The sequence below is a fragment of the Syngnathus acus genome, chromosome 24, assembly GCF_901709675.1.
Source record: "Syngnathus acus chromosome 24, fSynAcu1.2, whole genome shotgun sequence".
NCBI lineage: Eukaryota > Metazoa > Chordata > Actinopteri > Syngnathiformes > Syngnathidae > Syngnathus > Syngnathus acus.
Window position 1 is genome coordinate 7,102,144 of NC_051108.1, and position 21,544 is coordinate 7,123,687.

Below are 21,544 nucleotides of genomic sequence, written 5' to 3' on the forward strand. Positions count from 1 at the left end.
CTCTTTGCGTATCCCCAGTGTTTATTCCAGTCATACTTTGCGTCCCTTTACGATTTAATCTATTATTTCCCAGTCCACTTCAGTTGGCTTTGATGGTTCGATCGATCCAGTCCATAAATTTGGAAACCCGTGCGTAAACGCCGGGCTTCATGGCGTTGGCACAGCCCAAACCCCAAGAAGTGACACCCTGCAGGATGAACTTGTTTTGTGCATTACACACCAGAGGACCCCCGCTGTCGCCCTGCCAGTGTCAAAATTTGGAAGAGGATGTGATACAATGCAAGGGTTGACTTTCAAAGGAATTTGAACGGCGAAGAGACTCAAGGTTACCTGGCAACTGTCGGTGCCGCCGTCGATGTTCCCGGCGCACATCTCGTGATCTTTCACTCTGCCGTTGAGGTACGATGGACGATTGCAGATCTTGTTCTCGATGACCGGGAAGCCCGTTTCTTTTAGGATGCCCTCGCCGCCCGTACCTAGTAACCATGGTAGTCACGAAAACAAAAAACGTCTTGAATATAGCTATACAAAAAAATGTATTCAAGAAAATGCCCCAATCAAAATCAAGAAAACTGGTTGACCAACTGTGTGATCTGAAGCGTGTACCTTTAGTTTCTCCCCATCCGGTGACGTAGCATTCGGTTCCACTAGGAACAATGTAATCCTTGTCTGGCAAACAAGCAGGTAACACTTTGTCATTAATGACTGCAGGCCTGAAATAAAACGTCAACAAACATCACAAATACTTCCATCACAAATTTCCAAAAGGAACTACAGCAAGACTGGCTCATGACTTGTCACCTTTCTAGTTTGAGCAGTGCGATGTCAGCATTGTTGGGTCCCAGCACCAACTTCTCCAGGCCCCTCTGCTGGGCAGAGGCCTCCAGGGTTTGCTCCCTGTGTGAGCCCAGAACAACCATGTAGGCCGCCGGTCGCTTGGACCTGCAAGAGGAAGACGCCACAGTTAGCCAGCTAGTTAGCGCTTTGTGTCATGTCTACTGCGAATATGTCAGACCTCTCCAGGCAGTGAGCGGCCGTTAGCACCCACTGAGGGTGGATCAGAGTTCCCCCGCAGAAGTGAATTCCTGAACTGAAATAAGTTGGAAATTTCCAATTAGCAATTAAGATGGCCAACTTCCGACCAAGCATGGCCATCTAGTATCTGCCAGGATTTACTTGGTACGAAGGCTAATCTGCCAGGGCCACGAATGCGCTTTAGCCACGCAGCCGCCCACGATGCGACCGTAGCAGCGCTTGGGTTTGGTGGCGGGTGTGCCGCATGTTACACCCGCTATAAAGGAAGGTGGTACTGTTAAAGAATGAAAATTCCCAGCATGCCGGCGACTCGTGTCTGCGAGTGTTCACGCACCGCAGTCAGCAATCTGACAGTAATCCCATTTCTTATTGCGGTCTGTTGTGTAGCACCAGGGTCCGTTTGCGTCATTGTCCGGGTTTCTGCAGCTCTAAAAACGCCAGGGTCTCAATACTTTTACACAATGACAGGACTCGCATTTGCTTGAGAACCCAGATTAGGCTCAACTCACGTTGCCATCCAGGCCCTTCTCAGGGTGAGTTTCCGGTGTGAAACTGTTGTGTAGGTGTGGCGTCTGAGCATTCCAAGCTTGGCAAGTCACACCCATGATGGTGATAGAAGTTGTGCCCCGATAGGTGGCGCCATTCCCAACCTTGCAGTCTGCAGAAGAAAAAAAGTCGATATGACAACGGAATGTGTTAACAAACCCAAAGAAGGATTTTACCTTTCGGGCTCGTCTCCTCGGTGGAGGGTTTTTCAGGTGTGCTGGGTTCGATGGCGGGCGTGCTTTCTTCAACGGGACTGCTGGAACATTTCTGCAAGTTGCAGTATTCCCAGCGTACGCTGGGATCGGTGGTGTAGCACCAGGGAGCTTGGTCTCCGTCTGGGTTCCTGCACAGGTTTCTCCTGAGGTCCCTGTTAGACAACAATGTCGGAACAAGGACTTGTGAGATGATCACGATAGCACGTTTTTAGATGTAAGACTTGAGAGAGAGCGTCTTACGCTGTAGGGTACTGCTGTGGAGTCTTGGTATGCCTGTGTGGACTCATAGAGGACCAAGACTGACATTTTTTCCCACTGATAGTCTCTGAGGTCACTCCACGATAACTAGACCCATCGTCCTCGTAGCAGTCATCATCCTCTGTGGGAATGACTGGCTCATCTGCAACAGGAAGTTAACATGTGAGCATGATTGAAGACACCCCCTTCCCACGAGAGTCAATCTGTCATCAAGAACCTGGTCCAGGTCCATCCCCACAAGTCGGCACCCTGCAGTACTCCCAGCGGGTGTCAGGGTCGGTGGTGTAGCACCACGGCTTCCTCTCGTTATCGGGGTTCCGGCAGAAGTTATTGTCGAGACCTCTGTGGGGTAAGCAAAGAATATCAAAGTCCAAATCCCAAAAGAAGTTTTTGGATTGAAGCTGTACTTCAGCAGGCGTGTTCAATAAAGGCCTCACTTGCAGGGGTAGTTTTCAGGTGAGCGGTTGTGCTTGTGAGGTGTCTGGCTGGACCAGCTCTGACATGTTTTGCCGGACTCGGTCGCTGCAATGGTTCCCCGGTAAGCACTGCCCTCACCCGTAGCGCAGGTGGTCTCTGAGGCTATGGTGGGAGCTTCCGATGCTGGCGAAGATACAAGAGGTCTTCAAAGCATTCTTGAAGGTGACACCCCCCCCCCCCCCCCCGCCCATATGACTTACTGCAGCGAGGGATGGAGCAGAATTCCCATCTCTTGTTGGGGTTGGTCGTGAAGCACCATGGCTTGGGGTCTCCGTCTGGGTTCCTGCAGTAGTTCTCTTCCAGATACTTCTGCGGTAGCCTGGAGGTGGCACGGCAATGGTGTTAAATGGACATAGGAATTTGTTGATTTTGGAAGAGGCTGCGGGTGAGGGCTTCTCACGCATTGGGGTTGTATCCGTGATTGTGAGGCTCCTGCGAGTCCCAGCGCTGGCAGGGTACACCGCTCTCTGTGATGGAGACCTTACCTCGGTAGTTCTCACCATTGCAGTGGATGCAGTCCTCTGTTGAGACACAGGGGGGCAGTCATGAGTTATATACAAAAAAAAGATAAATAGTGGATTTGTCTGAAAGGAGTGAACTATTATTTATAATTGGTGAAATCCTTGGTTAAGCATAATAAAACCAAATGTAGATATAGGTTTATTTTAATAAATTTAACCACATTGAAATTCATTTATTTAAATAATTTTTACTTTGAATTGTTTTATTTGTAATTAATTAAAATGAATTCACCAATTATTAAATATCTCATCATAAATAACCCCATAATTAACCCCGTTATGAATAAAATGAATTACATTTTAATTAACCAACTCTAGAAAAAAAAAACAATGACGCTCACCCTTAGTGAGGTCTTACCTGTACAGCTTGCAATGTTGCAGTGCTCCCAGCGGGTTTCGGGGTCGGTGGTGTAACACCAGGGACCCCCTGCGTCTCCGTCTGGGTTTCTGCAGAAGTTGGACTCCAGATCTGCTTTGGGATTGGTCTCAGGCGTCAAACTGCAGCATCACAGATTGTTATGTATGTATAATATTGTAACTATTCATTGCTCATTTGTAATCTGTAGAACATTGCTTCACCAGTCTTTATATAAACGATTAGTCATGTGATCACGTCACCTCGCCACCTACTTGGGCCTGTGCGGGAATTTAGCGTCCCATCGTTGACATGTCTTTCCGGACTTTGTTCTGGACTTTGTTCCTCTGTAGTCCTTTCCGATTCCGTTCACACACTCCAGTAGGTAATCTGCAAGACCACATTCAGCGGTTCTTAGAAATTTACTCTGCAAAATGTCTGAGGTGACACTTTTTTGCAGAGGATAAAGAATATATGCCTGTATTACCGTATTGACCCGAATATAAGATGGCCCCGATTATAAGACGACCCCGTCTTTTTCAAGACTCAAGTTTGAAAAAATACTTTTTGAACACCAAATTAAATTTTTATACAGAAAATAATTACATCAGAAACAAATGATTATAACAATATATTCGAGAGAAAAAGCATGTTATTTTGCCTCATTCAAATCATGCGAAAACTGTCTATCGCATCTTAATATCTGAACATTTAAATATGTAAACTAAAGTGCAATCACATTTGTAAATGAATGGCTTCTGGTTTTTGAAATGTAAATAAACCAATCTACTGTGATAAAACAACAACATTTCAATAACTGCATTAACTATTAAAGTGAAGTCTAACTGTAACTGTAGTCTTGAAAGAAATCTGAATTAGGAAAAACATTGCAATAAAATAATGCAAACTGCTATCGCTATTGTTGGGGAGCCTAAGGACTGTATAGGGGCTTGGCTCGGATAGTTATGCTCTTTTCGCCCCCGGGTGTCGGTCAGAACACAGGAGGGAAGACGTGGTTCAGTTTTGATTGCGTTACTGAATTATTGGGAAAAAATAAAAATAAATAACCATAAATGAAATATAGTCTGCAACACACCAAACATAAGTCATCGATTGAGACAACAAAATACATTTGCTGGCGAGCATTAGTCGCCGTCCCGCTGCGTAACGGCCACTCTTACGATGCGAGGCAAACTCAAAGGAGCGCGCCGGAGCTGTCAATCAAACGGCGCGCACACGAAGCAAACCGCGATCGGACTGACGGCACAACAGTGGACAGTAGTAACGATGAAATGTATATACTCACTTTGTGTTTAAGACGGACACGATCACAGCAACATATTCAGTCGATTATGAGCGCGCCGGAGCTGTCAATCAAACGGCGCGCACACGAAGCAAACCGCGATCGGACAATACGATCACAGCAACATACTCAGTCGATACCAGCAACCTTTAACTTACCGCTGCGCACAAGTGAAAATGGGTATAATGTCTAGACCCCGAATATAAGACGACCCCCACCTTTTCAGTCTGATTTCAATGCAAAAAAACTCGTCTTATATTCGGGCCAATACGGTATGTCTATATAAATAAACTTGACTTGACCTCGTCGATGGTGTACATTAGCATTAAGCTGGGTGGATGGATGTATTGAAAAGCAAACTTGCCTTGTTTTTCATATAAGGCTGCGCTGGTTCTGCGCAGGACTGTCTCTGTTTTGGAGTTTGCCCCTGCTGTCCAACACTCCTGATCCTTGTCAACATACATGAAGGACCTGCGTGAAGATGTAAGAAATTTGAACACATTTCCAACATTGTGTGACAACATTCCTGGAATGTGTATGAGGACATTCTCTAAAATTCCTCAAATTTGCATGAAAAGATTCCCAGAATTTTTTGAGAATATTCCTTTTTTTTTTTAGGATGCGTGTGATAGTGAATTTGTGTCACCTGCAAGTGAAACTGGTCTCAGCATCACATTTAGCGGCGCACTCGTTCACCGTGTTGGTGGTATACAGTCGCTTGTTGATCGAGATTAGCCAGGCACCCCCGGTTTTGGCGTAGCCCCCCACGACATCACTCCCGCTTACTGCAAACAAAACATGCAGCATTCAAGGAAGAACCCCCCCAAAAAAGGATAGGGAAATAATATATTTTAAAAGCACATTTTATTGTTTTAAGAAGTGGTATCCTTTAAAAAAAAGTGGAAAACAAAATCCCATTTTTAAAGGAAAAGTTTCATGTTAAAAATAATTTGTTTTAAAAAGCAGTTAAATTCAGCTTAAAACAAGAAAGAAAAATTAAAGAAAAAAAAAACCCCCCTCATGATTTGGGGTAAAAACAAATTAAATTTTAAAAATCAAATAAGCTTTAAAAACATAACTGAAATAGATTATTAATTTTGTCTATTTTGCATGAGTTCTTACCAGGAGTGTAGACAAGCACTGCCAGCAGGAAGGCTGCTTTGGATGTCTCCATGTGGTGAGTGAGGTCCTGATGCCAGCAAGCCAGCAGCAAGATGCGCTCTCCGCTTCTTTTCTCATTCACTGAGCGCTGCTTGAAGAACCGCAGCGGTCAAATGGGACGCTAGTCAATCATTGGCCCACTGACAAGGACGCAGCCGCGTAGCACTGGGTCAAAAACCTCTCAGCAGCACTGTGTGGATCTATAGCTGGAGTCGCTGGGTGACCTTTTGTGCTTCATACGAAAAGGGCCTTGTACTGTAAAATAGTTCCTTTGAATCATTTAAAATTTTGGGTGGGGTTTTGCTTCCCATCACTAAAGTAAAAAAATGACATTATGGAGAAGAATCTCCGAGGAGGGCAGAGAATGTTTGTGAACTTTGACTCCCGTCTTTGATTGTGTGTTTTATCACCCAGTCAATCAATTTGCTTGACCTGAGTGACTTCATCACAAAACAGACAAATAAGACAGCCTAGGGAGCACAAAGTCTTGTGTGAATTCAAATTAGAAGAAAAGATTCATCTTGTTGGAGGCCAGCAGAGTTTGAACACCACCATCCTGCCATCTTCATCCTGACACCGATCGATTCGCGTAGTTAATGTTCAGCGCCAAAGGGACCAACGTCCTCGTCCTCAAACATTTACATTAGGGCACCTACCAGCAGTCCACCAATCAAATCTTACGACACATGCTTGTCGTTTTTAGCACTGCTCATGTACATGTTTGTGTTTACAGCAAAAGCAGCCGGTTGAAAAAAAGTCAAATAATTATGAAAGCTGTTTATTTTTACTTTAAATAAATGAAAAAACGTTTGAAATGATTTATCTTGCTAAACTTTTTAATCTCACAAATACTTGATGTTTGAACACCTCATTCTTGTGTGAAATATATTTGCCCATTTAAATTGTGATTTTATTTTTAGTTTTTTATTCTTTTACTTCTAGAAAATGTTTTTTTAGATTAATTAAGGAAATCTCTGTGGCGCAGATGTATTTGGAGATATCCTGAGCCAACATCAAGTTTTCAGCCTTGATCTTTCGGAGGATAAAAGAAAGCCTGGCAACAATAATGGGATGCGGCCATCTTGGTGGTCAGCTGACACAAGTTCCACGTCACGTGACCTCCACTTCCGTATTTAAAACATGGACCGTGGACACTGCTCGGTAAAGTATTCCTTTTGAACGGGGCGAGGTCAGATCAGAAAGCACATATAAGACATTGGACACATCGCTCGACTTTTTCTTCGATTATTTTCGCGATACCTCAGAATCGGTGAGTTCCTTTACGTCGTATTCATATTTTGCTTCCTACAGTTACTGCAGAATACTAATATGCTTATAACTTGTTGCCATTAAATGGTGGCACTGATCCGAAATACAATATTATAAACCGTTTATGGTGCAAGAAATGAATTCGTCTGTCTTTGTAAAACTGGAATTGTTAACATTAATAATTTATAGGTTGCAAGAGTAGTGATTTCTCCACCTGTTGGAAATTTTAAAACCACTGTTATGCTTAGTAGCATATATTTACATATTCTATAAATCAAATTAAAATGTGAGCAACTGGTAACCAAACACTTTATTTCATAGTGATGCATTGGACAGCGCTTGTGTTGGCATCAAGACTCCTTGTGGCCACTGTCGCCTTGGACAACGGCCTCATGCGAACCCCTCCTATGGGCTGGTTGGCTTGGGAACGCTTCCGCTGTGACCTAGACTGTGAAAATGACCCCAAGAACTGCATCAGGCAAGTTGATGCCATTTGGAATTGTTCACCCAATTAATTCTAAAAGATTCCTAACGCGTGTGTTTCCGTCCAGTGAGAATCTGTTCACTGACATGGCCGACAGGCTGTCAGAAGATGGCTGGAGGGAGCTGGGCTATGTCTACGTCAACATCGACGACTGCTGGTCATCCATGCAAAGAGACGAGCGGGGGCGGCTCCAGGCGGACCCGAAAAGGTGCGCACATACGCAAACTCGAACCACACAGTAATCTTCTAGGTCAATAAATGTTTTACCGACGGTGTGCCAGTCATATGACTCCTAATAAAAAAACAAGAGTCGGCAGGTTTAGAATGTCAGCTCATGTGCTACACTTCAGGTTCCCAGGAGGCATCCGCCGACTGTCCCGCTACATGCACGACCGGGGTCTCAAGTTAGGTATCTATGGTGATATGGGCACACACACCTGCGGGGGCTACCCAGGCACGCCTCTGGACAAGATCGAGGTGGATGCTCAGACCTTCGCCGAGTGGGAGGTTGATATGTTGAAGTTTGACGGTTGCTATTCCAATGCAAAGGAGCAGGAGCAAGGTAACGCACCTACAATGGATGCAAATCAACAGTGGCTTGCTTGTAGATCCCTTTTGATTCCATTCTTCCCCTGGATAAGGCTATCCTCTCATGTCCAAGGCTCTAAACGCCACGGGCCGTCCTATTGGCTACTCCTGCAGCTGGCCTGCCTACCAAGGTGGTCTGCCACCTAAGGTATCATAATCATCTTATCTACCAGTCACCGTCTTTGCACTTGGGTTAAAACTCTGAAATGTTTAGGTGAATTACGGTCTTTTGGCCAAGATCTGCAACGTGTGGCGTAACTACAACGACATCCAGGACTCGTGGGATAGCGTGCTGAACATTGTGGATTGGTTCTTTGACAACCAGGATGTGCTGATTGCTGCAGCCGGGCCCGGAAGGTGGAATGACCCCGATATGGTTTGTTCCGAGGATCTGTTGCAAATGGAAATTGATGCAATATGAATTTGTCATGTACAGTACTTGCAAACTCCTCTGTCCTGACAGTTGATCATTGGTGACTTTGGCCTCAGCATGGAGCAGTCTCGGTCACAGATGGCTCTCTGGGCCATCATGGCCGCGCCTATCTTCATGTCCAACGACCTTCGCACCATCAGTAGTGGCGCCCGCAGCATCCTGCAGAACAAAATGGCCATCAGAATCAACCAAGACCCGCTGGGCCTTCAAGGTCGACGCATCCTGAAGGTGTGGTGCTAATCTTTCATCCACCTTTGCTGGATATCGTTGAGAATGTTTATCCCATCAGGAGAAGAGCGGGATTGAGGTGTTTTGGCGGCCGCTGTCAAACAATGCCAGTGCCCTGGTGTTCTTCAGTCGACGCAATGACATGCCGTACCGCTACCAAACATCCCTCGGCAAGTTGAACTACACTGCGGGTATCTACAAGGTCTGTATCCTTCTTAATGAAACGCATTATTTAAGCTGATCCGCATCATGTCTGTTTTATCTCACCGTTTTAGGTGTATGACGTCTTCTCTGGGAAAACTGCGATGCTCAAAGATTCAAGTAGCTTCGTGGTGTCTGTGAACCCCACGGGTGTGGTCATGTGGTACGTCTCGGCCCCCACCAAACCGAAACCCCCCTCGCGCCAGTTCTTTGGAGATGACCGACTCGGAGGACTCGCCCGGGGTGACCTCTCCAACGACATTCCGCCCATTTTTCTGTGAGCTTCCTGTTCCCCTAAGATTTTACTGACCAGATCGAACTGGAGGTGTATTTGGAAGACTGAAGTTGACTCAGGGCCAGAGTATTTTTATTTTTATTTTTTTTTAATAAAGAGAAATTTCTATGTGAACCACTTTGAAATCCACACACCTTATGTTCCTTTTCAAAGTGGCAATCTATAAAGCATATAAATAACACTGCTGCGCTATAATAGATTTTGCTGCATGTCACAATTTGGAAATAAGGTTGCACTTGAACATCAGTGGTTGACGCATTATGAACTATTTGTTGTTTTAGCTTAAGTAAATGTATATCAAAGACAACTTTGTTTCGCATATGTACTATTCGCCGTCTTTACTGGTGCAAAACTGGGCGACACTGCCATCTTCAGGCCGGGAAGCGTAATTGCCGCCTTTCCGTTGTTGACAGCATCCTAATTGGAGTTTGCGCGCCAAACAATGCGGAACCATTGTTCCAAACCATACGGAATAATCAATGCACCTGTTTCCGGAACACCCATGAAACTGACAGACATGTCAGGGAATACAAATTGATAGAAGAAATGGAAAGAAATAGAAATATAATATTCGACAGCGTATCTTCGACTCGATTTAAGAGATCAGTTTCTAATGGAAGGCTTGTTGAAAGCATAGTTTTGTGAAAACTGACTAAGCGCACCAACCGAAAGAATTCGAAGACGTGTTCGCGACTCATTCATGTGGACGCCAAAACCAAACTAAGGAGGCCAGCACATTATGACGTACGGTCACAACCAAGTCACTTCGAGTGGCCTTGCACTGGTAAGAGCACATTTTGTCTCTCTTTTTAAAAATCTTTGTAAAATGTTCTGTGATAATAGCCTTTTAACTGGAAGGCTTGTTTAAAAACTTGGCTTTGTGAAAACTGCAGAAAGGAGTCCAATGAAGCACACCAACGGATGTTGTGGCACAAGTAATGAATACATCTTTATTCAATGACTGACTGCCAACAACTCAGATATCATCAAAGCTACAATGTGTCCGTGACCCTCATTCGTGTGGATGCCAGGAGGCCTGAACCAAGTAACTTCCAGCCTTACACTGGTAAGTCTCTTTTTTTTTTTTTTTTTTTTTTTTTTTTTTTTTACCCCCCTGTCTGTGTCGAATAAGTCGTTAACTAAAATTAATTCTAACATAACTTATGTGATAAGTATATGATCAATCAATACTTATTGATTACAAAGCCTTTAATTAATTAGATTACTCTTTGTAATCGGGTCCCACCCCACTTTAGTTTCTTGCCATCACTGGGCAGTATGCAAATGAAAATATCAGGTCACATCTGACGTCTCACATATTGTGTTCTGCTGACGCGTCTGAATGTGACTAGCGGATGGCAACGTGGGAAAGTTGCGAGGACAGATTTCACTGAAAAGAGCGGGCACAGTCAAGAGTCTTTTTGTGGGTGCACACAAGGGGAGAAAACTGACGGAATGGTACAAGGGAGGGATTTTTTTGGCTGGCGCTCCTGCAGAAGCTCACGTAGAGGCCCACAGCTGCGGTGGAAGGCACTCTCCAATGGTTGTGCGCCACTCATGTGGTCTGATTCGATTAAGTAGCACCCCATCTCCCCTAATTTCCCCTTGCCGGGTCACCGCCAATCCGACTTTGATGAAGCCACAGGCAGGCTTTTGCTTACAATATTAACATGACCTGACCAGAGTTCAAGCCTAATTTTGCCGTGTTTGGTCTAATTTATAAGAAGGTACATGACAAAGAGTGATTCGTTTAACTATAAGGCAGCAAAGATAATTAGTGACTGGACATATTTTTCTCAGTTAGTTTCATATAGTTTGATCAATGAAGGCATTCAGTAAAATTAATTATTTTTTTGATATGAGTATTAGAATTGTTGACAGTTGTTAATATTTACTGGAAAACTAAATATTTTTTTAAGGTGGTACTTAGGGTAAAAAGTCCCAGACCGAGTGATTATTTAATCCTTAGACGTATAAATAGCACTACAAAATGGTGAACAGGCAGTATTTGTGTTTGGGTCCGTTTAGCTTTTTTTTCCGAATGAATCAATGCTTCCATTCAGCCGCTGGCGGGCGCTGTTGTAGAGCAGATGGGCGTGTAGGAGGAGCCTCGTTTGCTTTCCATTCTGCCGCAGCGAACGAGGCGAGCTGCACGTTGCCTGAGGCGTCGGGTTCGCATGGCACCTGGCCAGGATGTTGCTTGCCAACTGGCAGCCGGCGAGGGTCACAGTCAAGACACTGTCTCTTCAGGGAGGGAGAGGGAGACGGAGAGTGAGACAGAGCGGGAGACAGAGCGTGAGACAGAGAGTGAGACAGAGACATTGTCATGATCTCACTGATTTGTAACTCTGTTATGATAACAAGCAACTCGAACCATCTCAGTGTCATCAAAGAGACTTTGCCTTTTTTTGTGTAATGCCACCATAGATTGGTGCCAGTGAGGAAATGTGTGCAGGAACCCTCATTTGAAACACCAACCATAGTTCAAAACCCAAAATAAAATCTACTAACATGGGATTTTTGTGATGAGTCTTATCATGGAAATTCAGTTTTTGGATGATCAGCTATGCTTTGTGGGAGCTCGGACAGCATGACTAAGCGACAGTAAGTAATGAGCTAAAACTAAACCAAAACGTAGTGCTCAGTGGAAACGTGACTAATATTTGCCAAGCTTTGGTGGTTTCTCCTTGGCATCCATAGTCTGGAGCAACACATTAGCAACTTTCTGTACAACTGTTCTCCCATGTGTGTGGTCATTGTTGCGCAGAGGTTTTCCACGTCGGTAGCAGGAGCCTTTCTGGGCAGAGGCACAAAAACCATTCCGCCGGCCGGAGCCTTGCACACGGCCAACTCGGCAGCGGGATTTGGCCTGAATCAACCCCATGGGGAATGCTTGGAAGCTTTCAGGGGAAGCAGGTGGACATCTTTGGTATCGAGTGTGATACCTTCACTAACTGGTGTCATTTGTTCCATTACCAAGCGCACGACTCAGTTTACTGTTTTATGAAATCACTTTCGCCCATTTAAATACAATTTACAATTATTTTGTTCTGTTGTTGTGGTTGTAATCCCACAGCAGGCCACAAAATTTTCTTTTCATCAAAATCCTGTTTTCTCTGCTTTTTGTTCAGAAACCGTTTTTACTGTATTGTCACAACACAATATCGTGTTGGACTTTCAATACATGAATGTTTTGGGTTAAGCCAAGGAATGAAATGAAGGCCTGATCCTGTGCCGAGTTGGCAGAAAGCCGTCATGTGACTGTGGCGGCCAATAAAAATAGAGAGATTTGATCGGTCAACAATGCCTCTCACAACCTCTCATGTGGTCTTGCAAATATCTGCGTGCGGGATTTGTTGTGCTATTTTTTGCCCTGTCAGCATTTGGACGGCCTCTTTTGGACACAGCTGGATTTTCTTACGTCTCCGTCACTTTGTTGGTACGTTTGACTGCCCGGCCATTTGCCTGTCAATCTGTCCCTCACTCGTCCGCCCTCACTCCCGTTGAGCCCGCCAAAGTGGCGTTAGAATTTCTAAAAAGTCAGCCGTGTAACACGATGCAATACAAGACAATGACAAAAATCGTCAGCCAAGCAGATGACCTCACTTGAGTCAATACAATGTGTACACTCCCTGGAAACAACTGCGATACAATTCCCACAGTGTTGGACGTTCTTTGCTGGCCTTAGCATGAGCAGAAGCACTGACCTACATTTAAAAAATAGTTGTTCCATGGAACTGTTTCAATAATTATTCCCAACAGTCAATTCATTTCGTAGAATTTCTTTAGGCTACATAGCTTCCATTTACTGTCAGGCGATGTTTATTTTTTACTTTTTGGTCCAATTACATTTCAACGTCTTTGTATCTATGTGCACTTCTAACCTTCTTTACTGTATGCCTTTATTGATCAGAATTAAAAACCAAAATTATTATTCGTTTGTATTTGGAGGAAACAGATTTTTGTTCAGGTTCATACAACTTCAGGAAACAAGTACGCAAACACACACAGATCAAAGAGGACATCCAGAGCGACCTTCAGCCCAGTCGGCGTATATCTTGGTAGGCCGAGTCCGTCTAAACATTAACTCTGGGGACTTGGCTCAGTTTAGTCTAATTGAGCAGCTCTGAGTGAGTTTGTGTGTGTGTGTGACTTGCGTTAAGGCCTTAGCATGATGGCACATGGCTCATAAAGTCCATTTGTGTCCAAAGCCACCTGCAAACACCACAGGACCTTTTTTTTTTTTTTTTTGCTCATTCACCCCATCCGTCTCAGAGTCTTGGAGCCGACGCGTGATCAGCTGCTGTTTCATTCCTGGGCGAGCACAGTTTAGGCTTTGTGTGTGGCGAAGGGAAAGCGCTGACGCAAAGGCGACGAAGTGCTGTGACGCTGGGGTGTGTGTGACTGTGGCCACGTACTCCTTCAGTGAGTCAGACGTTTGCTAAGTCGACCGCTTTTACTTTCCCCGGATAAGTTCAAAGTACAACGGATTATTTCTTATAAAGGATATTGTACTGTGGTACTCGTGTGTGTTGGATAGGATCACATTAGAACCACATCCGATTTTGTCAATGAAAATAACACCAAGTCGTTTCACGGTCTGTAATCCTCTTTCAGCGCCACAAGGTCATTTTAATCGGGTTAGTGACCACTAGGGGGCAGTAAGGTGTTGCATGTCTGGACGTACACCCAAACACAACTCTTGACCCGAGGCGTCTTTTGGAGATGTCATGGAGGCCCCGATTGACAGTGCCTGTCAAGACAAACCAAGCATGAAGTCAAAGCAAATGTCTGAAGACCTCCGAGGCATGATTGGTTCTAAGTAGCAAGATCTGGAGTAGTGGAAGAAGTTTGGAACCACCAAGACTCTTCCTAGAACCAGCCAAGATTTTTGGAATCATTGTACTGAGATATCCTGCTCCAGAGGGCTGAGACAGAACGACTCTCGGTACCGTGCACAGACGGCTATCAAATAATTGGCCGCAGGACAACTCTGGGAATGTCCTTGAGCGGTCCAGAGTTCAATCCCATTGGACAAGATTTTAATCATGACTGTGCACCGATATATCTTTTTACCGTTTTTTTCCATGTATAATGCGCCCCCATGTATAATACGCACCCTAAAAATGGCATGTCGATGCTGGAAAAAAGCCTGTACCCATGTATAATATGCACCCAAATTTTGACTTTTTTTTTTTTTTTTTTTTTTTTAAAGTCCCAATGATCGTCACACACGCATCTGGGTGTGGTGAAATTTGTCCTCTGCATTTGACCCATCCCCGTGTGATTTTGATCCATCCCCTGGGGGAGAGGGGAGCAGTGAGCAGCAGCGGCGCCGCGCTCGGGAATCATTTGGTGATCTAACCCCCCAATTCCAACCCTTAATGCTGAGTGCCAAGCAGGGAGGCAATGGGTCCCATTTTTATAGTCTTTGGTATGACCCGGCCGGGTTACTTAAGTCCGTAAACGTAAAATTATTTCAGAAAAAAGATCATCTTTGGGAACAACCGGATGTTATTCTGCCGGTCAGTATCACTGCGCATGCAGTAGCAAACTCGATAGCGAAGAAATATGTGAGACTCTCAACGGGATCACCAATATTTGAGTGATGTTCCAGTTATTTATCACAATTATTTATTATTATAATAATAATATCTATAATATATATAATAATTATTTATTTATTATTCACAATTGTGGTGATTTCTTAACTAGGCTGGATGTCTTTTTTTTGTTGGCGTTGATTTCTCCGACTGCCCAGAAAGGCACCACCGCGATCAGTTAGGTTAAAATGAAAAGAGAGGAAAGTGACGTTGTAAAGAACCATCTGTGACAAGATTTTCTTCAAAAATTGTTGTACCATGATTTTCTTAAAAAAAAAAAAAATTGTACCCATGTATAATGCGCACCCCAGATTTTAGGACAATAAATTAGTTAAATTTTGCGCATTATACATGGAAAAAAACGTATTCAATTTATTTTATTTTTTATTTTATTTTTTTATTTTTTGCACTGATCGGTTGGCACTTTTTAAATTTCGTTGTACATGTGTGACAATGACAATAAAGATCTATTCTATTCTATACTTCCCCTCGGACGTGATCATAGTCAAAATCAATACGGTGATGCGTATGTGTAAACCATCTCGGAATAGAATTTGGGCGGATGCTGTTTTAGAAGATCCCCACCTTTCTCGCTCTCTCGCTCTCTCTCTCTTTCTCTCTCTCTCTTCTTTCTTTCTTTCTTGCTCTCTCTCCAGTGAAGAATAAAAGCAGCGGTAGTTCAAAAGATAGACAAAATGTTTCCTGGACCGCCGGCTTGCAAGTTTCCCTCTGTCAGTCAGCAGACTTCGCAAGGTCTCATGACATGAGGACATGAATGGGACGTGGGGAAAAAAAGACGATGTTAACTCGTGGCTAACAAAGGGGATTTTTTTTTTTCATGTCTTGGCAACCCTGTCCAATGTCATAAAATAATTCCCGTGACAACCGTAGAGGGGAAAAAACCCCTAATAAAAGATGTAGTCATTCCTGAAATGTAGGGGTATTAAAAGCACATAAATTACTGAAAGGTGCATAGCATTGAAACCGGAATCTGAGAATATGCTGAGATGTTTGTGAGCCTGAAAAGCTTTTTTCTCTTTCGACTCCGAGCAGTGTACCAAAGCATAAATGAGCCTTCGGGGCTTTGTTCCGATACCTGCCTGTGGAAAATATGACTAACATTGCAGGGCTTGCTGTTAGCCAGTGTCAAATATTTACTTGGTCATTATAGCCACCTGTCTCACACACACGCACACATACACACAAATTTGAGACTTAAGAGGACACTTGCTTGGCTTCCAACCATAGCCACGTCATCAAAATATTTCCAAGCACTGAAATATAGCTTGATGAACAATATTGAGTGAAGTATCAAAATGCAAAAATAAGATCTCCTGCTATCTCGGTGTAGGTCACTGAGTAGTGCCGGCCAAATGAACCACAAGTCTCAAATGTTGACCAGTCAAATGTTGAAGCTACAATTTGAGTTTCTCCAACGCATTTTGTCATCTTGCATCATCCCTCAGTAGATGATGCAAGAATTCAACCCTACCGCTGTTACGGCACTGAGCGCCTTTGTTTCTTTCCAGGTTAAATACTAAAAGCCAAACCGGAGCCAATCTGAAGTGGTCGCACGATGAAAGACCACCTCGCAATGATGACGACTACCACTAAACTTTACTGCCCAAGCCAACTGGTGGGTATTTTCGACGACACAGCAGAATGTAAATAAACACATACCATTTAGTCACGGCTCCAAAGCCAGCGAGCCTTCCCTGGCAACTGTGCTCCATCACTTTACAATGCTAGGTCGCAATTACCGGCAAACCGCAATGTACGTATATGCGGTCGCTATGTGCTTGGCCACGCTCGCAGGAAAAAGATGACTGAAGATGTGCACGGTTGCCGAGGAATCCCCCAACTCGCTCGCAATGAATGAAATATGCCGATAGGTGAGAGCTTATGGGAGAGGTTAGGATATGGAACTCATCATAGACATGATTTTTATCATGACTTGGGGCTTTTAATTTGAACAATTTTTTTTCCAGGTTGGATTGATTATAAAATGTTCAATTATTAATAAAAAATCTGGAGTTGTTAAGATATCTCTTCAAAAAACTTCCACAACTGCTATGCATGTTTAAATCTCCTCTTAGATCTTTACAGTGTTCTTTGGACTTTTCCATTGTTTAGAGTATTGGTCAATCCAATGAGCGCTGTGAAAACATTAGTTTTTATGTTGGCAAAGAAAAACTAGCAGCTGCAGTTAATCATGTCCGCTAACAAGAAGCTAAACCAAGTTGGCCTTGTCAAGTACAAAAATGTTCTCGAGCATTCATCTCCAACATTTAGGTGAATGTAGTGATTTGATTGTTTAGGGAAAATAAACATCAGAATGTATATGAAGCACCACCTGTTTTCTACTTGTAACGGCAAGTCAGTGTGTTAAAATGTAAAAATATGTGGCTCTATTGAAGAGTTTTGTGGAATACCGCCAGTATCTTCAGTGGGCCATTTCCGACAATGGATTCATTATCTTTAAACTCTGCTAACACGGTTGAAATGTCATAATTGCAGTAAATATTTACATAAAAATCATCTCTAGCTCATAAATATAAAGCAATCATATAAAAGCCAGTATACACGGCAGTAACTGAGTGTACCGTCTTCTGCCAAGCTAGTAAATTGCAGGCGCTTGGTGACCTCAAAACGTCACGTCGGGACCGTTGTAAACCGAGGACTGTCGTAAATGTGACAATGACCGACAACTTGCTCGGCGCATGTGCCCCCTAGCGTAGCTTGCCGAGTTAGCAGAGGTCATGATCGCTTCCAAAAAACTTGGGCTGTGCCACTTTCTTCTGAAACCGGATCGTCGCCGTTGACATTATCTCTGGCAAGACGCGTTTATAGCTGGGGGAAGACGCCGGGGTTTTGAAGGCGAACCGGAGAGTCGAGACGCTTGCCTTAAGTCTGCCAACGGTCTTAAAATGCTACAAACACCTAATAATGCTGTCGCAGGACTATTGTAATGTAATATAATAAAATTGACTGGAAATTTAACGTCAACCAGTAATCCAAATCTGTATAACATGACTACATTAACCCAATATAGTCATTTGTGTTTAGCTGGCAATTTTTTTTTTTATACCAGCTGACATAAAATTTCAATCAGTTTAATTTTTATGGGATGAAATTGATCAATTCTTGTACTTTGTGAATGAAATCATAAATGTGATCAAAGCAGTCTGAAATTTAGCTACCTCGCGGGGTGTCCGACCCACACCAAACATTCCGAGGCAGGAGGACGTTCTTTGGGGAGGTTGTCGGCGAAATGACCACAGAGAGCCTCTCGTTTGTAGTGCTCTGCGTCCGTTAAGCTGCCAATTGGGTTCACATGCCATTCCCGTGGAACCTCGAGGGGCTCGAGGGGATCTGGTGACAGCGGCACTCGGCCTGCTGATAGGCGAGGCTAAAAGGAGATCGAGATGCCTCGTGGGAGGTTTGACGGACGGTGGTGGTGGTGGGTGGGGGACACCGGACATGTCAATGAGTTTGTGTCCCTTGCGACTGAAGCCCCTTTTATGTGCCTTGGTGTGGAAAGAGTTAAGTGCAGCTCATTGGCCTTTTATCTCCTCTTGATTCCAAAGTGTTTATATACATGCAAGGAGAGAAATCCCATTAGGTTCCTCGTGATTGTTGATAGAGAGCACACTTCTAGACATTCATTTAGATCTAAGCTTCACATCAAACGTGAAATTATACAACCAATTAAATCTATTATTATTGTTATTGTTGTTGTTGCTACTGTTTTTATTGTTATTATTATTGTTATTTTTTGTTGTTGTTATTACATTTTTCCCCAAAAGCTGGACAGAGCACATGATTCACAAGCTAATTCCTTCCTGACACCTTCCATGAATTTGATGAATGATTTAGTCTTGGAAACCTGCATGCGTAGCTAGTGTGTGTGCGCGTGTGTCTTGTTATCTGTTTGTCCTTGAACTTCAGTTTGGCAGACAAACCAAAAGCCTGCAACCCCCCCCCCCCCCCCCCAACGACTTTATACAAAAGGGGAATGTGCTATTGACCGCGCCAGGTTAGCATGAAGTACACTTTGTGATGTAAGCGTTTGCCCGATATTGCCACACACTTTGCACACAGTGTGAGCAAACAGTTGCGCATGGTTCTTCAGTGTGTGACGCGACACTTGACTTTGTGACACTACCCTTGTACCTTTGCCATGGTTTGCGTCGTTTCGAGGGTGGGGAGGGGTCGGGTCGGCTCGGTGGGTCTCAGTTTCCTCTTGGGATTTGTCTGCAGTTTGCCATCCACAAATGAAAATCCTCCACTGTAGCACTGGAAAGAGATTACATTTAATCTACTTAGTATAGTTTGAGATTATCGTCCTAATGTACAGGCAATATACTGTGTGATCACAACATGACATTTCATGCGACCAGGTCATGCGTGATGCCCTAGAGAACACAAGATGGAAACTTGGTGACATTTTTGGAGTCACGAGAGAAAGGAAGCAAAAAGGTCAAGCGAGCATTGTTGTGTTTATTGTCAGCGGAATGTTGGTCAAAGTTAATTGTGTTCATTTGTAAGGGAAACCAAACAGCTTGCGGGAAGCTAATCGCACGGGAGATAGCAGCGAGGACAAAATCATCTTTGACTTAAAAAGCGTAGAACTCGTCTGATGTGACCGTAACACCAGACAAGACACCGTCGAGCTAAACAAAACAAATCTGGTCAGTGTCACCTGGAAATGTGGAGGATAACCGACATATGATGCCATGGATCAATTTAATGCCTCCATAAAGCAGCCTGGGAAGAAGTTAAGATTTAGCTGTGTTTACGCTGAGAAGGGGTCTGTCGTATGGAACCAGGTGGTGCGTTCAAATGGAAGTCAAGCAATGTGTTATTTATTGTCGAATGCATAGAAAAGAGCAAAGCAGGCAAACATGAGAAGGTTTTTTTTAGTCCAAATGTGCAAGTAGGAAAGAAGAGGAGCGAGCGTAATGATTTACACCATATACAAAAAAAAAAACGAATTTAACACAGTGTCCAACGAGGGAACGAACAGTGATGATAATGTAAAAAAAAAAAAAAAAAACTCATTGTTTAACGAGGGAACGAACAGTGATCATAATATTGAAACTTCCGCCGCACATTCATCAACTCCGTTTTGAGAACAAAGCGAATTGTGGCGCATCAGGAATTTGACATCGCCGCCAAAGATGTTCCCCCCCCCCCCCCCCCCGAGCTCTTGTAGTTATTTATTTATATAATTTGAACAAAGCCGAGCTTGTGGCTAATAAACGGAGACGGTGGCTACCAAGAGGGGAGATGAATAAATTAATGCTCTGCTTTCCAAAAGCTTGAAAGACAATTTGGACATCTGATTCTTGCTCAATTGTAACTTTTATTTCACATTTCTGGACCCAATGCCAGCCACATGCATGTTTTTTTATTTTTGTCACTTTTGTATTCCAGAAAATCAATTCATTCGTCATGATGTGATTCATGGAATATTCCAATTTGTGGCAAAGGAGGAGGAGCCATTTGTTTGGAAATAGAGAAGGAATCCAATACGTACCCCGCCTTTCACCTACTCAGTCGAAGACCCGGAAATATCCGGTAGGATGTTTTTTTATATTAAAATTGTGGAACAGAAAGTGCTTAACAATTCTGTGTGTGGGGGCTCAGTTGCAAACACAAAGCAAACTTTCTTCCCTTCTCCTTTCCCTGCTTAATCTCAATTAGTCTCTTTTCCCACCTGCTCACACTGATCCTTTTGTCCCCGTCGCCCTCCTCCGCCTCATGACCCAACGGGGGCCTTTTCCCGTGTCAGTGTCGGTCACAAACAACGGGGAAATATAGGTTAAAGGCACACTACGTGTGAGCCAGCACATATTATACCTGACCACGCCGCGGACACGCCTGTGGGCCGAGCACGGTGCCAAGTCGTGATTAGAGTCCTTTTATATCCACAGAGTGCGCTCATTTACCTGCCGGGAAGCACGTTTACCGCCTCCAGTCTTGACTATTAGTCTCGCCAGTCGCCATGGTTTCTAGTGTTACGAGCTAAAAGGTCAAAAGGTCACGCTTGATAATATTGACGGGTCTCAATAAGACAACAAATAAATCTGAGCTCTCTTTCTGTATTAGCTAAATTATTAGTATTTTGTATTTGAATCGTATTTGGCAGCTCCCTGAATAACAAACCCTCTTAGGTTAACGTTTTAAATCTGCCAGACTGACACGAAACAAGCACAATTTAGCTAAGACAGGAGCTAGCTTGCACCCTGCGCCCCGAGCTCCCGTTAAATCACCGATTAAATGTTTACCGCATTCTTTTGGGAGTTGTACTCTGAGACCAAGAGGGCCCCCAGAATTTACCGGGATTATATGGCGCGCTTTATATATGGAAGTATGCACGTAAAGCGAGGGCAGCTAATGCGGCCAGGAAGCAGCGGGGCAACAGGGCTCGGAGGGAACCGCTTTTAAAACAAACATGGCCAAAGATCACTAAAGGTCCACTTAAAGCACTTTCAGGGGGCTTAGATTGGTGCCATGGGGCCCGCAGATCAGCTACTGCTAAAGTGTTACTGACCAAGTTGCTAATCCTG

The 21,544-nt window shown here is 43.9% G+C and overlaps 3 protein-coding genes and 1 long non-coding RNA gene across 5 annotated transcripts in view; 2 read left to right on the plus strand and 2 right to left on the minus strand.

Moving 5' to 3' along the window:
- The window catches only part of igf2r (insulin-like growth factor 2 receptor), a 38,199-nt gene extending 22,585 nt beyond the window's left edge, over positions 1-15,614 (plus strand). Inside the window, exon 52 of the mRNA XM_037244743.1 lies at positions 15,566-15,614. The gene's annotated coding sequence lies outside the window, so the exon portion shown is untranslated. The remainder of the gene's footprint in view (positions 1-15,565) is intronic.
- plg (plasminogen) lies at positions 2-5,991 on the minus strand. 2 transcript variants are annotated; one of them, XM_037244746.1, is made up of 19 exons: positions 5,833-5,991; positions 5,357-5,495; positions 5,075-5,181; positions 3,683-3,797; positions 3,411-3,550; positions 2,932-3,052; positions 2,732-2,850; positions 2,492-2,654; positions 2,272-2,396; positions 2,037-2,196; positions 1,758-1,948; positions 1,545-1,693; positions 1,370-1,463; positions 1,177-1,291; positions 1,016-1,090; positions 802-942; positions 607-713; positions 331-476; positions 2-241 (listed from the first exon to the last, which is right to left on the minus strand). In XM_037244746.1, exons 1-19 carry the CDS (start codon positions 5,882-5,884, stop codon positions 80-82), a joined length of 2,421 nt encoding a protein of 806 aa, XP_037100641.1. In that variant the 5' UTR covers positions 5,885-5,991; the 3' UTR covers positions 2-79. The 2 variants fall into 2 exon arrangements, with proteins under 2 accessions (XP_037100641.1, XP_037100640.1); XM_037244745.1 differs by having other exon boundaries at positions 586-713.
- naga (N-acetylgalactosaminidase, alpha) lies at positions 6,980-9,676 on the plus strand. The gene is made up of 9 exons (XM_037244750.1): positions 6,980-7,141; positions 7,462-7,618; positions 7,692-7,832; positions 7,975-8,186; positions 8,266-8,360; positions 8,427-8,588; positions 8,676-8,873; positions 8,935-9,075; positions 9,149-9,676. Exons 2-9 carry the CDS (start codon positions 7,464-7,466, stop codon positions 9,353-9,355), a joined length of 1,311 nt encoding a protein of 436 aa, XP_037100645.1. The 5' UTR covers positions 6,980-7,141; positions 7,462-7,463; the 3' UTR covers positions 9,356-9,676.
- Positions 10,292-18,495, minus strand: LOC119118046. Its single transcript, XR_005096641.1, has 3 exons — positions 18,173-18,495; positions 17,765-17,767; positions 10,292-11,613 (listed from the first exon to the last, which is right to left on the minus strand). It is a non-coding gene; the product is annotated as an uncharacterized LOC119118046 (long non-coding RNA).
- Positions 18,496-21,544: the final 3,049 nt, after the last annotated feature.

Excerpts from the sequence above, each read along its gene's own strand:
- plg (XM_037244745.1), bottom strand. The coding sequence starts at position 5,884 with ATGGAGACATCCAAAGCAGCCTTCCTGCTGGCAGTGCTTGTCTACACT. Across the intron at positions 3,551-3,682 it reads AAATTCCCGCACAGGCCCAA|TTTGACGCCTGAGACCAATC; the intron begins GTAGGTGGCGAG and ends GTGATGCTGCAG. Across the intron at positions 242-330 it reads GCGGCACCGACAGTTGCCAG|GGCGACAGCGGGGGTCCTCT; the intron begins GTAACCTTGAGT and ends TGACACTGGCAG.
- naga (XM_037244750.1), top strand. The coding sequence starts at position 7,464 with ATGCATTGGACAGCGCTTGTGTTGGCATCAAGACTCCTTGTGGCCACT. Across the intron at positions 8,361-8,426 it reads AAGGTGGTCTGCCACCTAAG|GTGAATTACGGTCTTTTGGC; the intron begins GTATCATAATCA and ends TGAAATGTTTAG. Across the intron at positions 8,874-8,934 it reads AAGGTCGACGCATCCTGAAG|GAGAAGAGCGGGATTGAGGT; the intron begins GTGTGGTGCTAA and ends TTATCCCATCAG.